General features: G+C 39.2%; 1 protein-coding gene across 2 annotated transcripts in view; it reads right to left on the bottom strand.

The window, feature by feature from the left end:
• Window positions 1-14529, bottom strand: part of rsrc1 (arginine/serine-rich coiled-coil 1) — a 124060-nt gene that overhangs the window by 11918 nt on the left and 97613 nt on the right. For both annotated transcript variants that reach the window (XM_024277214.2, XM_024277215.2), the window contains exon 7: window positions 11736-11807. In XM_024277214.2, coding sequence (XP_024132982.1) covers window positions 11736-11807 — 72 coding nt within the window. The remainder of the gene's footprint in view (window positions 1-11735; window positions 11808-14529) is intronic.

Here is a 14529-nt window from a genome sequence, read left to right as displayed (position 1 = left end):
TCACATCTCTGCCCACTCTCCCCACTCGCCATTTCTGCTGATGTTCAGTTTCCTAAAATCCTTTTAGGACAAAAATATAATAAGTACAAAATTTAGTAGTTTTTTTTTTTTCTTAATCTGAGCCAGTTTATTTGAAACCCACGTTAAATCCTAACCGTCTCCGGTGACCTGACTGCACAGCGACAACAGAAACAGAGCAAACCCAAACCAGCTGGGTGAGCTTCTCTCACCATCTGTGTGTGTGTGCAAAAAAAAAAAAAAGAGAGAGTAGTACGAGTGTTAGCCGATGTCCCGAGTCTGGGCAACATCACAGAATCTCATTAAATAGTGACACTTTCACAGGCTGAGTGGTGAGATATTCAAGATCACAGCCACTTTCTGTGTTGACCGTCTTCAAATGGATATTGGCAGCATTCCTAACATTATTGTATTTTGTTTCCCATTTGCTTCAGACGTTTTAAGCCTTTAAGATACGGCCGCAAGAGCAACAATTACCTAAAAAGTTTTAGGAAATGAGGATAAACTGATTTTTCAGTCCAAATATATTCACTGCAGAGGAGTGGGCCTGTCGGTGACACTCACAGACTTCTTTATTAAGCACAGCCCTGTTTTAGTGTGATTAGAAATACGGCGTCCTGCCCTGCCCTTTACCAGAAATAACAAGCATTTGACTGCATTAACTTGATTTTGAACCAGTCTGTGTGTTTGTGCACGTCTGTGTTGACTGTGTGTGTGCAGAAAAAAGTGCATTGTCTTGGGTTTTTTAGATCTCAGACTGGTCAGCAGCCCTTTTATGAACAACTCTATAATTAGAGAAACACCAAGCAGCTAATTACTTAATTGGAGAAAGGTCTTTAAAATGAAAATGATGTAATCAGAATCCTGGCAGGGAGGGGTTGGATTTGAACACACACTAATGCACGAACATCGCCCTGCACACAAGCCACGCACACTTTGTGACCTACAGTCGTCTTGACATGCAGCCATCAAGCAACCAACTCTTTCCCTTTAGCTGAGTTGTAATTGATTTTCCCTTTAACTCTGCTGGCTCCTGACGGCCTCTGCTCAGTGTGTCTGAGTGTGTGTGTATTTGCAATATAGGGAAAGGGACAGAGAGGCATGGTGAGTCCTGTTTATGCGGTCGGCTGCAAACTGTATTAGTAAAGGTCACGGCTGGGGGTGTGTGTGTATGTGTGTGTGTACAGGACTAGTAATTAATTAGGTAATTGTCCCCCACCTCCTCTTCCTCTGACCTCAGTTGTAGACTAATAACCTTGGCACTGTGAGAAACATTTCTTTCTTTTGTTCATCCAACTGGAATGAATAAAACATAAAACATCAACACTACTGATAATATTTTTATCAGTAAGTTTTTCCTCTAAATCAGTTTCTATGATCTAAAGAACATGGAAATCCTTAGAGTGAACAGGTAGGCAATGTCCCGAGATTTACTTCTAAAACTTTTAGTCACAGTTTTCCAGTTTCTATTATATCCAGGTCAGTTAAACAAAGTATTTCTGCATTAGTGACACACTTTTGAATGTTTTACATTAGCAAATTAAAATAAATCATAAAAAGCATCATTATGTAAAAATAATTACATCACATATAAATTGCAAAATTAATTTGACACCAAACAATGACATCAAAGCTACTATATAATTAAAAACAACTGATAGAGTTTGTTGCATAAATATTGATTTTAAGACACAAATAGAACTAGTGGTGGGCGGAAAAAAATAATGATTAGATTAATCGATTACGATCAATGAACGATTCTGAATGGTTTTATGAATTTTAAAAAGTCGACAATCAAAAAATTAATATAAATGAAAGTAAAAGTAACTAGCAGAACTAAACGCGAGGTGTTTTTTCACATTGACGTTTTCTAAAGAGCTGATCTTACAAATCGCGTCATACGACCGGCCCGACTTCAGTGTTGACGGCCAATTGGCTTTGGATAAAAGTCATTCGGTATTTAAGTTTAAATATGTAGGAAACACAGAATTACACCATATGGTTCCATCAGGAGGAGGAGGAGGTTAGAAACAGTTCGAGTGGTACAGGCGTGAGAGTGGCTTTAAGAAGTTCTGCTGCGAGAACCTCTAACAGTCATAAAACCATAATGGACATCCAACAGAAACTTCAACCGTCGTCAGAAAAAGCTAAGCGAATAAGAAAGTTAATCAGAGCTTTTATAGTGAAGGACTGTGGTGGAGAATGAGAGCTTCCAAACGTCGCTCCATATGTTAGAGCAGAGATACAACATCCCTTCCCATCACTTTTTCACTGACTCGGTCAACCTAACATTCTACACTGAGACGAAAGCTGGAGTCATGGCAGCAGATAGCATTTTTTTGAGACCCTTGGACTTCAATCGCCACAGAATTAGACTTCACGATAACAGTTCATTTAATAACCGAAAACTGGCAGCTAAAATCTCATGTCCTCCAAACTCAGATAATGAGTGAAATCTTCATTGATAATGGTTTTATAATCAAATCATTATCTCCAGAATCCTAATCGAATTGCAAGATGCCTTAAGATTCCCACCCCTAAATAGAACACACTTTTATTCACCTGGAAGGTAAGTTAAACTTCAGAAGTCAGCTTAGAAAGCTCCGTGTGACTATCTTATCTAAATAAATACTTTGTTGTTCTTGACTTTTATGCAGTTTAAAGAACATGATAAGTCATTACTTTTCTTGTGTGAAATAGAGGCAGTAGAACACAAAACTTGAAATAAATGAGTTAAATTGACATTTAAATGTAAAAGATGGTAAAACAAATTGAGAAACCAATTTCTTTGTAGGATTAAGAAAATCTTCAGTGATATTTCAGTTTAAATAAGATGGACAGTTAAGTTTTTATAATCAATTTTGCAGTAAATAATGCTTTTTGTTGACCATAAGACCAACCTAAAACCAAAGAAATGATTGGAGATGGACTCCTTTATGATTACATTACAAGCATCCAGTATTTTAAAGCGGAGACACACCGGCGCATGCTGCCACCTCACTAAAACACACACTCCTAAGCGACCTCTGATGTCTAATGACAAATCTTGCCGAGGCGACCACATGGCCAGAGCCACCCAGAAATGCCAGCACTTTGACCCGCAGCAGTCTGAGGGCGTGTCTAATCACAGCAGCCTGACCACCCTGTTAGACTGCACCCAGCAAACCGCTGCTGTGCTTGATCATGTCCAGATATGCATCTGTATGTGTGTGTGTGGGACAACCCCCTTCACATGCAGACCACGTTCCCAAAACAGGCTTTGAAATGCACTAATATCCACCTACTGAATTCTAAAAATATTCAAATTTGTATATATCCAAATTCTCACATTAAACTAACTACTAATTAAATGAAAATAAAATTTGTCCGGCCAAAAGAATTAGCATCTGATATAAAACAAATTACAAGCAATCAAAATGACAGATATAAAAATGAGGGGAAAAAACAAACCCATCTGATGACTGGATGAGAACTTGCTGAGCCTACATTGGTTCAGTGTCAGCAGGTTAATTGATAAGGGTCACCGAAAACGATTACCAATCACAGAGCGTAAAAAAGGGCTGTCAATCATCTGTCTGCTTGACCTAGTGTAAAAACTTGCACGGATAATTTTTCTGTAATCCATCCTATGGCCAGAGACAGCCCAGCTGCTATCAAGTCAAACATGCTATTCCATAGATATCTTTACAGGAATATTAAGCTATAGGCTCCATAGCCACGGACGTGACAGCCACACCAGGCACCATCAGCATTTCATTACTCCGGGACGACAAGGTCAAACGGGGTCAGCAGAATCCAGCTCATGCTATGACTGGTTCCTGGGACCAACAGCAGTTACGACAGGAGGTCACCGAGCCACCATGGCGCTCTCTCTGGTGTGAAAACAGGAAGTTAGAGGTATGAGGGAGGGGAAAAAAACTGTTTTAAATTTGCAGTGATTAAAAATCAATAAAACGGTAATTGCTTGGCTTATCACCATGCAATGAACCAAATTGGGAAGGCAAAGGAAAGGCAAAGCAAAGCGAGGGTTGGTGTGCAGCGCGGACGCCAGGGCTTCTTTGGCTGCAAACTGCAGAGCTGAGCATGGCACGGAAGAGAGAAAGAGAGGAGAGGAGTTTGGGCTTCAGTGGGCCAAGACAAGGAAAAAAGGTCTCCTCGTGATAATTAAATCTTCTCGCACTGATTTTCTGCCAAATTTATTTCCCCGGGGACCAGAACTCTGATTCAGTGCTTACAAGCTCTGCATAACTAATCACTTCGATGTGATGGAACCACAAACCTGAATGAATGAGGGAGAGAAAGGAGAGAATAAAACAGTTAAGATGAATATGGGGCACTTGCTCTCCACTAAATCAGACGTTGCTTGACTAAAGTCATATATTAATGTGAAAAGTTGTTTTGGAACATTAAGGTTGAGTAAACATCTTTCAATTGACTGCCAGTGTTCGTTCTTGACAACTTTCCACAGAGAGCCGAACTGGCGGAAAAGATCCTTTAATTCCTGGAACAAAAAGAAACCATGAAGCCAATGAAGTGTCGGTTCAATACTCCCTCTGACTGTTCCTGGCATGATTGTGTTGAACATAATAACACAACAAATAAGACCATTTATCTGAAGTAACGACAGGAGATGGGGCCACCTCAACTAATCAATACCTGATCGTTACAAACCAGATTTCCTTACATCAAAATCACTGAGACAGATCTTTCTTCAGCGTTGAGTGCACAAGAGCAATAAAGGGACTCCCTCGAGTCGTAGCGTAGATCATGTAGCCAACAGAAATTTGAAAAAAACAAAAAAACAAAACTGCAGTGTCTACCTTAAGTGAGAAACTGTAATGAGAACTTGGTAGGATTCAGGCACTTCCTCTAGAAACCTCATGTTTTAGTTAATGTGATTAGATCACGGACATGGGATTGCTCGTGTTTACCAGCGGTTGAATTTCATCCCTTGTCCTTCAAGCGGCGCCGCTCGATGAGGTAACGTGGCACGCCACACTGTGGCCTTTGTAATTAAAACATTTAAAGCAGAGCCAGCGCCCCGTGCTCCTCGGGTGTGATATGGGGGTCACGCGCCTGTAGATTCTAATTTGTGCCCCATTTGTATTCATGACAGGCATGTGCTAAATATTTAACAGCAGGCTGGCAGGAGTTTTGTATTGTTAGGCTTTCCAGGTCAAATAATTTGATTTCAAGGCAGATTACATTGAGCGTCAATGTCCAAGCCACCACTCTCACTTGCCTCTCATTTCCTGTCTTTTATTACAACCGAGATAGGCCAGAACTAAAGGGATACGGCTTTGGATTATACAAGAGCTTGTTATCCATGGATTAGCTATTATTTTCAATTAGAAAAGGGATCACATCATTTATTGCGGGCACACACACACCCACACTGCTACAATGTGCACACAGAGGCGAAATTTTAGCCTCTTGTTTAGCAGAGCATTCAATCATGGCAAACAGATAAATATTATTTCAAACAAGTGCTGGTGTGAGTCCTAATTATAGTTGTAGTTTTCCCCGACAAAAGGTGCCCCCCTTGGGGAGCAGTGTTGTGCACTCTCAGTCTCAGAGGAAACCGAAAATCTAGACATTTTCTGTTTTGGCCCGGACCTCGGGGGTGATTGACAACAGTGCTAGTTAAACGGTGATGAGGCGTTAATGGTTGCTGGGTTGAGGAGGGGGCTGGGGAGGGAGGCTTGTGGCTGAATATTTAATGGTCATATAATTTCTGAATGCAGACACACACACATGCTGGTACACACCCAACCCGTGACCTGTCCTACACACCACATAATTAGGGAAACAGTCCTTCGTTTAACAGCCCAAAGAGCAAACGGTAGATATACTATATTTCCCTAATGATACGGGTTAAAGAGCTATTATACGTCTCATTAAAATATATGATCTCCCAATCTGGTGGCGGTTTGAGGTAATTGGGACAGAGCAGATTCAGGGGGGGGTAAGATATCATCTGCATGCTATAGGCTGGTCTTCGGTCCATGGATACATACTTTTTAATGCCCGAATGAAGAGATTCTGACAGAGCATCATCAATGACACACCAGGCTTAAACTTCACAGGATGAGTGCAACCAAGAAGGGAACATGTGGGAGATTTTTTTTTTTTTAAAGCATCCAACCAACTATAACATTTGGTTACCATGCATTCAAAGAGGACTAAAACGTGGCTTTGATTATTTTATAGCTGATTTAATAAAATAAATTTAAAGAAAAAATAACTTTCATATCATTATTTTGCTAAAAGCAGCATTTTATTACAATACACACTTTTTTATTTCCACAATATGTATTATTTTGAATGTTTTTGACATTTATTAGTGTATTAAATTGGTTAAATAGGTAATAACAATCCCCCAAACAAACCAAAACACAAAGATTTGCCCTACATTATTGTTTTTGTTATTTCACAATCCACAGAAAATATTGCTGCAGTTTTATGTTATTTTTATTTTTAAAACAAGCCATTACAATTGCAGGAGAAGTTAATTCTAGATAACATGTATTTATTTTATTGTGAGAAAAAGACAATAAAATATCAATGACCAATTACAAAATTCCAGACACATGATATGTATTAGAGTAGAGGTCACCACCCCCAGACCGGTACGATCCTTGGGCTAGTCGGCGGGACCTACATTATTTCTGTTTAATTGTAATCTGATTGTAAAGGGAGTTTTGTTTTAGAAGATTTCTGGATTATCCCCATCACATCCGACTGTGATGAAGCAACGTCACAGGTTGCAGGACAGCGCCTGAATACCAGCTTTAACAGCTGGAATTTGTGTCAGAGAAATGTTTGGTTAGCTGGCCTGTGGGAGGGGCTAAGCCTTTGGGTTGCAGTGGTAGCAATGAGCTCTCAAAAAAAAAAAAAATCTTTGTTTTTTATAGAAAAAAATGTTTATTCTTTAAGTTTGCTGGCTTGGTCATCTTATGTTTGAGTGTTTATTTTTCACTGCAAGAAGAACCCCGTCACACCGACTCAATACTGATGCACGTCAAGTCGCTCAGTCTTATGTCAAAAATACATCCGCTACTTCTTAAAGCGACTGCACCAACAACTAAATTGAAATCCCCATAGTAGCAAAGTTAACAATTTTGAATTTTCTTTGTGCTAAAAAGATCTAGTGAGGAAACAGAAGAGCCTTCAACTTCCAAAAAATAATTATAATAAACAGGCAAACCCAGAAGTCTTTATGTCTAAAAAATATGGAGTTTCAATGGTGTCAGTTATTCCCACACATCACAATAATAGTGCATAACATTCAGCAACCAGCTGTCTAATGTTACGAGGATGCTGCTAATAAAGTTGCTCTAATTGTGGATACATGTTGATAAAATTTATAAAATAACAGCTTCAGTAACAGTTTTCTTTTACATTTATCCATCTAACCTTAAAATCAGATGAAGCTGAAGATGGCATCTGAATGTTTTTAGCCTTCACTTACACGATTATAGTTTAAAATTCCTTTGCCATCATCGTTTGAATTGCTCTAAAAGAGCTTCCAGGGTTTTTTATTTCTTTTTTTTATTATGAAAATGCAATTTTTAGCCAAAATCCAAAAACCTGTGTTGTTTTCTAGGACACAACTTAGACTTCTATCATTTCTAGGAGTACCATTATTTCAATTTAGGCAGTTTTTCCAGCACAGTTCAGTTGAACAACTTAAAAGTAATGTCTATTTTTTGGCTGATTTGCAGCAAATTGTAACTTTTCTCTAATTTGTCAGTTTCATGTTTTTTTCCATGACTATTGTGGGTTTTCTTTTATTAGCAGGGAAGCCGGAGTCATTTTGTTCGTGTGCATAAAACCTTGCAAAGTTTCTGAAAAGTTTTCCTTTTCATTCCACAAAGATCGTCCAGCTCTGCGTGCAGTGCATCCATTCATAGGGCCTGTGGATCCTTCAGTAAAGTGCCAGTTGATAGTTCAGTCAACACAAATCTGTCTGCATCATTACAGCTTGACTCACCGTGTTAGCTGAAGGCCCTCAAGGCAAACAAGTAGGAATTCTAAGATCTAGTAGTATAAACAAGCCTTGCAACTAACAATGGAAACCTCCACCTCTATTATTCTTACAGGTTTTGGATCATATGTTTCCTTTTTCAACCACTAGCCTCATCTGGCTTCCTTTAACCAGGGAGCCAAACACTCCTTTTAAGCGGATACTACTTTGTTAACAGAGGACCACAGGGCCAGTTATTGATCCTCTCTCTAAGTAAACCTTGTTGATAACCCCTCCTCTCCTCTCTCAGCGCTCTTCAGTATGTGGCCACAGTGTGCTACAATAATAGCTTGCATATCACAGCATCCACATGAATCAGATCTCCATGGTTTCGATTAGTGCTAAACTAACTCAAACATGCTGCCTGTCTGGGATGTAGATCTATTTATGAACGAGGCTGTGTAGGTGGTGTTGTTCTTCGCTTCGCCCTCCGTTGGCTTTCAAAGGTTTTCTCATTTCTGTTGACTTAGTGGTTCAAGCGCAAACTTTGCAATTGTGTTGACCTGAGAGAGGGCCCTGCAGAGAATAAGGAGACCTCTGCCGTTCCGCTGTTTAGCAGCAGCGGTGGTTCACCTCCTCCATGTTAGCTGCACCAGAGGAAAAGGCTGAAGAGCATGGAGCCAGCTGATTCTGCTTGGAGATGTGTTTTCATGACTGCACCACTATCCTCTGATAATTAGTCTATGGTAAACCATTAGGCCTCTGTTGTGCCACTATGACTTCATGCATCTGTCATCAGGAAAAAGCACTAAATAGTAAAACCTGAAAGTTTTTGTTCAGAGCTTTGAGAACAAATGAATACAGAAAACAGATATTAGCTCACTGTCAACTTTGACATTTAGAACAGTTTAACAGAAAACTGAAAATCTGCTAAAAGCCAATAAGGAAGACCATTACAATGGCCAAGAAATGTATTTGAAACCAACATGAACCGTGAAGAGGCCAAACAAAACAAGGTAAAACAGAAAGGAGGAAGAAATCCATTTTTCTGGAACTGGGTGACTAAAAAAAAAAGTGTGAGGCTAATTAGTTTCTGATGGCTGGACTTTCATTTGGCTAAAAGGTCAGCTAACTTTAAAGGTCACACTGGCGTGCATCATCCACACCAACACAAAAAGTTACACACAGAAAGAGGCAAGCGACAAAAAAATAAAAAATAAAAAGCACACACGCTAGAACAAATAAAGTGACAACATGTGATAGTGAGGGTGTATATAGACACACACAGCAAGCTGATAATAGCGCATTTGATATTCTCATTTATATCTTGCTCTGGTCAGCAAGGGACCCAGGTCATTACTCTATCTAAGGACTTTTATTACTGTTAGCATATCCACTGCAAATTACTCTTGACTTTATTTGAATGTGCATCAAGATAATCGGTGAGTGTGTGTGTGTGTGTAGGTGGGTGTGTTTAAGCCTTTCCAATGCTAGTGGTGGTGGTGGAGTGTTTCTGCTGGATTTATTGTCTGCAATGCTAAGCACATTCCTACCTTTCTGTCTGCATTTTTATGCAGATTATACCTGTTTAATAAAATCTATGGAGCAATATCAGCATCTCTGGGTTCATAATATGCAAAGTGAAGATGCAACATTGGTAGAGGAATTGTCATGCACAAGGCATTGGACTGTTATTCCAAACATACATGTATTAGATTAGTGGAACATGCATCCATGATCTCATGCAAGAAGCAAGGGCATATTCTACGTTCCTGCTCTTTACTCTACTGATGTTGCTTGAAACAAAAGATACTCGATTTTAATTAGACAAATCCGATCGAACAGATGTTTTGATCGTATGCTTAAGGCTGTATGGAAGTCTGAAACAGCTTTTTCTGGATTTGTTTTTTGTATTTAAATCAAATAATATATGTGCATTTTTCAGAATAAGTAGTAAATGCAGCATTGAGAATACATATTGTTACTTTCTAATAGCAGCATGTCACAATTGGTACTGTGCAACTTGCAGTCATACAAGGTGCCTTAGTCACAAGCACTCGTACATGTCAGTCCCCTGTATAGGTAACTGGGAGTTAATGGGTTGACCGGGCCCGTAGAAGGTCGTACACAGGTGTGGCTGCATTGGCTACCCTTGTGCTATCCTAGGCATGTTTATATTAGAAGTGGGGTCATCTGGACCCCACGAGACAGCGCTCCAAATTTTTTTATTCAAATATTTTTTTTTGTCTTCACTGGTGTCCATGGCAGACATAAAATCCTGTCAACCTTTGTCATGGGAGGGATCACACATCAATGTAAAGGTGGGGTCATCTGGACCCCATAAGATAGCACAAGGGTTAAGACGAGCACAGGTGTGTTTTGCAGTTCTCTTGAGGCTTGTGCGGCCACCTTAAGGTCATGAAAAATATGTGCAAGAACATCTTAATGTCTACGGACCAGAGGTGTAGACTTGAGTCACATGACTTTGACTTGAGTCAGACTCGAGCCATGAATCTGATGACTTTAGACTTGACTTGGACTTCAACAGTGGTGACTCTTGACTTGACTTGGACTTTAACGCCTATAACTCATGACTTGACTCTAACTTCAACATCAATAACTTGTGACTTGATTCGGACTTTATCATCATGAACTTGTGACTAGACTTGATTTTAACATCAATAACTCATGACTTGACTTGCACTTTATAATTTTGAACTCGTGGCTGCACTTGGACTTTAACATCATGAACTCATAACAGGACTCAGACTTCAACATCATGAAGCGGTGACTTGATTTGGAGTTTAACATCAATAACTAGTGACTTGATTTGGATTTTAAAATCAACAACTCATGACTTCTCTCTGATTTTAACATCAATAACTCGTGACTTGACTCGGATTTTAACATAAATAACTTGTGACTTGACTCGGGCTTTAACACCTAAAACTCATGACTTGACTCTAACTTTAACATCAATAACTTGTGACTTGATTCGGACTTTATCATCATGAACTTGTGACTGGACATAAATTTTACGTCAATAACTCGTGACTTAACTCGGACTTTATCATTTTGAACTTGTGGCTGCACTTGGACTTTGACATCATGAACTCGTGACTAGACTCTGATTTTAACAACAATAACTCGGGACTTGACTCTGATTTTGACATCAATAACTCGTGAATTGACTCAAATTTTAACATAAATAACTTGTGACTTGACTCGGATTTTAAAATCAAAAACTTGTGGTTTGACTCTGATTTAAACATCAATAATTTGTGACTGGACTCGAACTTTAACATCAATAACTCGCGCCTTTACACAAACTGTGTTGCTATTTTCCCCAAAATGAAAAGATTAAAAAGTCTGTTGACATACACGGTTTCTGTCTCTGTGCTTGTGTGCGTTTATGTATTCGTGCATCTTCGACACAACTTCCAATCAAATTAGGTCCAGGTTAGTTTGATCTGACAATTTAAACAATCAAATTGTAATGGGTAGTTCAATCAAACTTGGCACCAGCTCCTGTTCGCCTGTGTTATTACGCTCCGGTATGAAAGTTATGAAGTTGTAAAGATGTAGACTCACTGTGAGGTCTGTATCTTTGATATTTTGTGCAGGCCACTTTACATGTTTGCAAAATTTTTCGCTAGCAGGCAACCTGTATCCACCAGTAAGAGCAGTTGTGACTAATGCATTAAACATGTCCTCATGTACAAACTGGATCCTTAAACCATAGTTCAATTACCTTCCTCAATCTTCTTTCGGGCCTCTTCTTCTCTCTGGGCAACTTTGGCCTTCAGAACTTCATCTGTTTTTGCTGAAAGACAAAGATCAGAAATTATAGTTAAAGAGAAATTCATTTACTTTAAAATATCAATATTTTTAGGATATGTTTAAGTATTTACAGTCAGCTTTGCATAACAATTACTGTAGTTGATATTTTTTTTTCTTTTTAAAGCAACAACTTGTAATTTGAAAAAAAAAATTGAGGTATGAAATAGCATGAAGTAAAATATCTATTGACTTCCCTTTATATAAAGACTAAGTTACAAATACAGAATAAAAGAACACGTGTGATGCCTCATCCTCCTCTCCGTACCAGGCAGCATCTTTTTCTGCTTCTCCTTCATACTCCTGTTAAGTCAGCGTTTCTTCCTGAGAGGTGTTTATCGTCTTGGCATAATGAAAAGCTTAAGAGAAAGCGAGGTAGAGGGAGTAAACACTCGTCAGGGCATCTTAAGCGTGTCTTGTCATGAACTGTGTTGTCTCAGCTCCCCCCACCCCATACCTTACCCCCTGAATAATCAAGACTTTAAGCCACATTAAAAAATATAATGCCGTGTATGGCAGGACTATCAATACTGCCTCTAAATTAATTACATTTCCGTTGCGGCGCATCATTTATTTCGCAGCGTTAGGGTCCTCGGCGGAGCCATTTGCCTTTATTGCTATCTCACTTGGTTGATGAGTGAGCTATGTAAAATTGAGTCTCCAATATCATTACACTTAATGAGTTTAAACTTTGAGAAAAAAAAGAGGTGGGAAGGAGGCTTGAAAGGGAGAAGTAGAGACAGAGAAGGGGGAGGAAGAGAAGCAGAATACTGTTGTGGTTAACGCAATCTAGAAGTGGGTGTTAGTGTTTGTGAGCGCTCACAGGGTGTTTGTGTTAGGGCAAAGCTGTGGGAGTGCAAATGGGGTTTACGCCACTCTCGTCTGCATACACTTTTGCTCTCAGTACACTTCTCATTTAGTGTTGGTTACTTTTTAATGTCTTCATCAAAAAAATATAAAAACACTTTCGCATTTTGCTACACTTCCTTTTCGTCTCATCTTTTTGTGACCACACTGAAATGCGCAAAAACAAGAGCTTAATTTTTCAACATTAACCTTTTAACGCCGGAGCTATAGTGTTTATGTTCTTTGATTTAGTGTAACTTTTTAACTGTTAACACGTAATTCCAGCAGATTCTGAAGGAGAAAAGCGGCTTGTGTTAACGGTTGAAAAGTTACAGTATGTTAAAGACTTTGTGTTTAAGCGTCACCAGCAACACCGCAGGTGTTAAAGGGTTAATACGGTGAAACCCCCTAAATCATGTGTCAAAGTTATGGCCCAGGGGCCGGATCTGGCCCCCTGCTTAATTATATCCGGCCCTCCAGATCATTTTATTATATTGTTATTAATGGCCCAATATTATTTTGCTCTAACTTGTATGACAAATATATTTTTATGGAGGGTATAATATTGAAAGTTATTTCAAGTTATTAAAAGTTATTTTTATTGCCTTTTTATTATTCATAATTATGCTAAAAAGCTAAGTTTTTAAAGTTTAATAATTGGCATTCTACAAACTTTTAGGACTATTTTGGCATTTACTAAATTTTTTTAGGTTATTTTGGAGTTTAGCTAATATTTCAGCTATATGCTAGCTATTTTGGCTAATCTATGTTTTTTTAAAAAAAAGTTTTTTAAGCTATTTTTTCATTTAGCTAATATTTTATCTGGTTATCCGTTTCAGCGTTTTCAGCTATTAACTTCAGCATTTTCAGCTATCAACTTCAGTGTTTTTAGCTATCAATTTCAGCATCTTTCAGCTATCAGCACTAGCATCTTCAGCGGCCAAATTCAGCTTAGCATTCACACTAGCATTATCACAGGTAATGCTAAATATTTAGTTCATAATTATGTTAAAAAGTTACAGTTTTAAAGTTTTAAAAATTTAGTTTTCGAGTGTTCAATAAATGTTTATTCTGTTCGGCCCGCGACTTAAGGTGTGTTTTGTATTTTGACCCCTTGTGGGATTGAGTTTGACCTCCCTGCCCTAAATTCCGCAGATTGTTATCGTCTGGTGAGTTTTTGTTAAAATGCACCAATTTATAGCTTGTGCCACCAAATCACAGGCTTGTCTTTGCAAACATGTTTCTTTTCCTGCTTTGTATGCACAGCTGAACATTTATGTGTAAACACCTGTCTGGGTACCCCGTGTGTGCCTCGGCGTGTACGCTTTTGAGTTCACTTTTTTGCTTGGGGCTAGCGAGAGGCAGCGAGAAGACGGAGCGGAATCGTAGGTACGATGTAGCTGAGGGGAGGTGTGAGGAAAAGGGAGAAAGGCAGATAGATGGGGGCCATGTAGAATAAAAGAAAGAGCTAAGACAGCAGGGGAAACAAACAAAACAAGTGAAAATGAGAGAGAAAACACTGTCTGCATGCACCAAAAACAAAAAAGAGGGTGCACAAACAACAGGAGTGATTTGTCGCTGCTTTTTCTTTGCATGTTTATCCTCTTCCTCTATCCTTTCATCCCTCCCCCAACAGGTTCTCTCATCCCCGGCACTTGCTGCTCTTTCTCTATTTTGCCCTATTCCACCCCTCCTCGTTTTTTCCATGCTTTCTCTTCCTTCTCTTGCTCATCTCTCCAGTACACTTTGCCTGGGGGCGATAGCAGCAAATCAAACTGTTTATCCATCTCTCATCAGTGTGGTGCCTCACGGGGCTTCTGCCCCCTCAAAACAATGAAAGTGGGCCTGAGCACCGAGTCCGG

Source organism: Oryzias melastigma, linkage group LG13 (assembly GCF_002922805.2).
Source record: "Oryzias melastigma strain HK-1 linkage group LG13, ASM292280v2, whole genome shotgun sequence".
Classification (NCBI taxonomy): Eukaryota; Metazoa; Chordata; class Actinopteri; order Beloniformes; family Adrianichthyidae; genus Oryzias; species Oryzias melastigma.
This window is presented reverse-complemented; position numbering and strand designations above follow the sequence as displayed.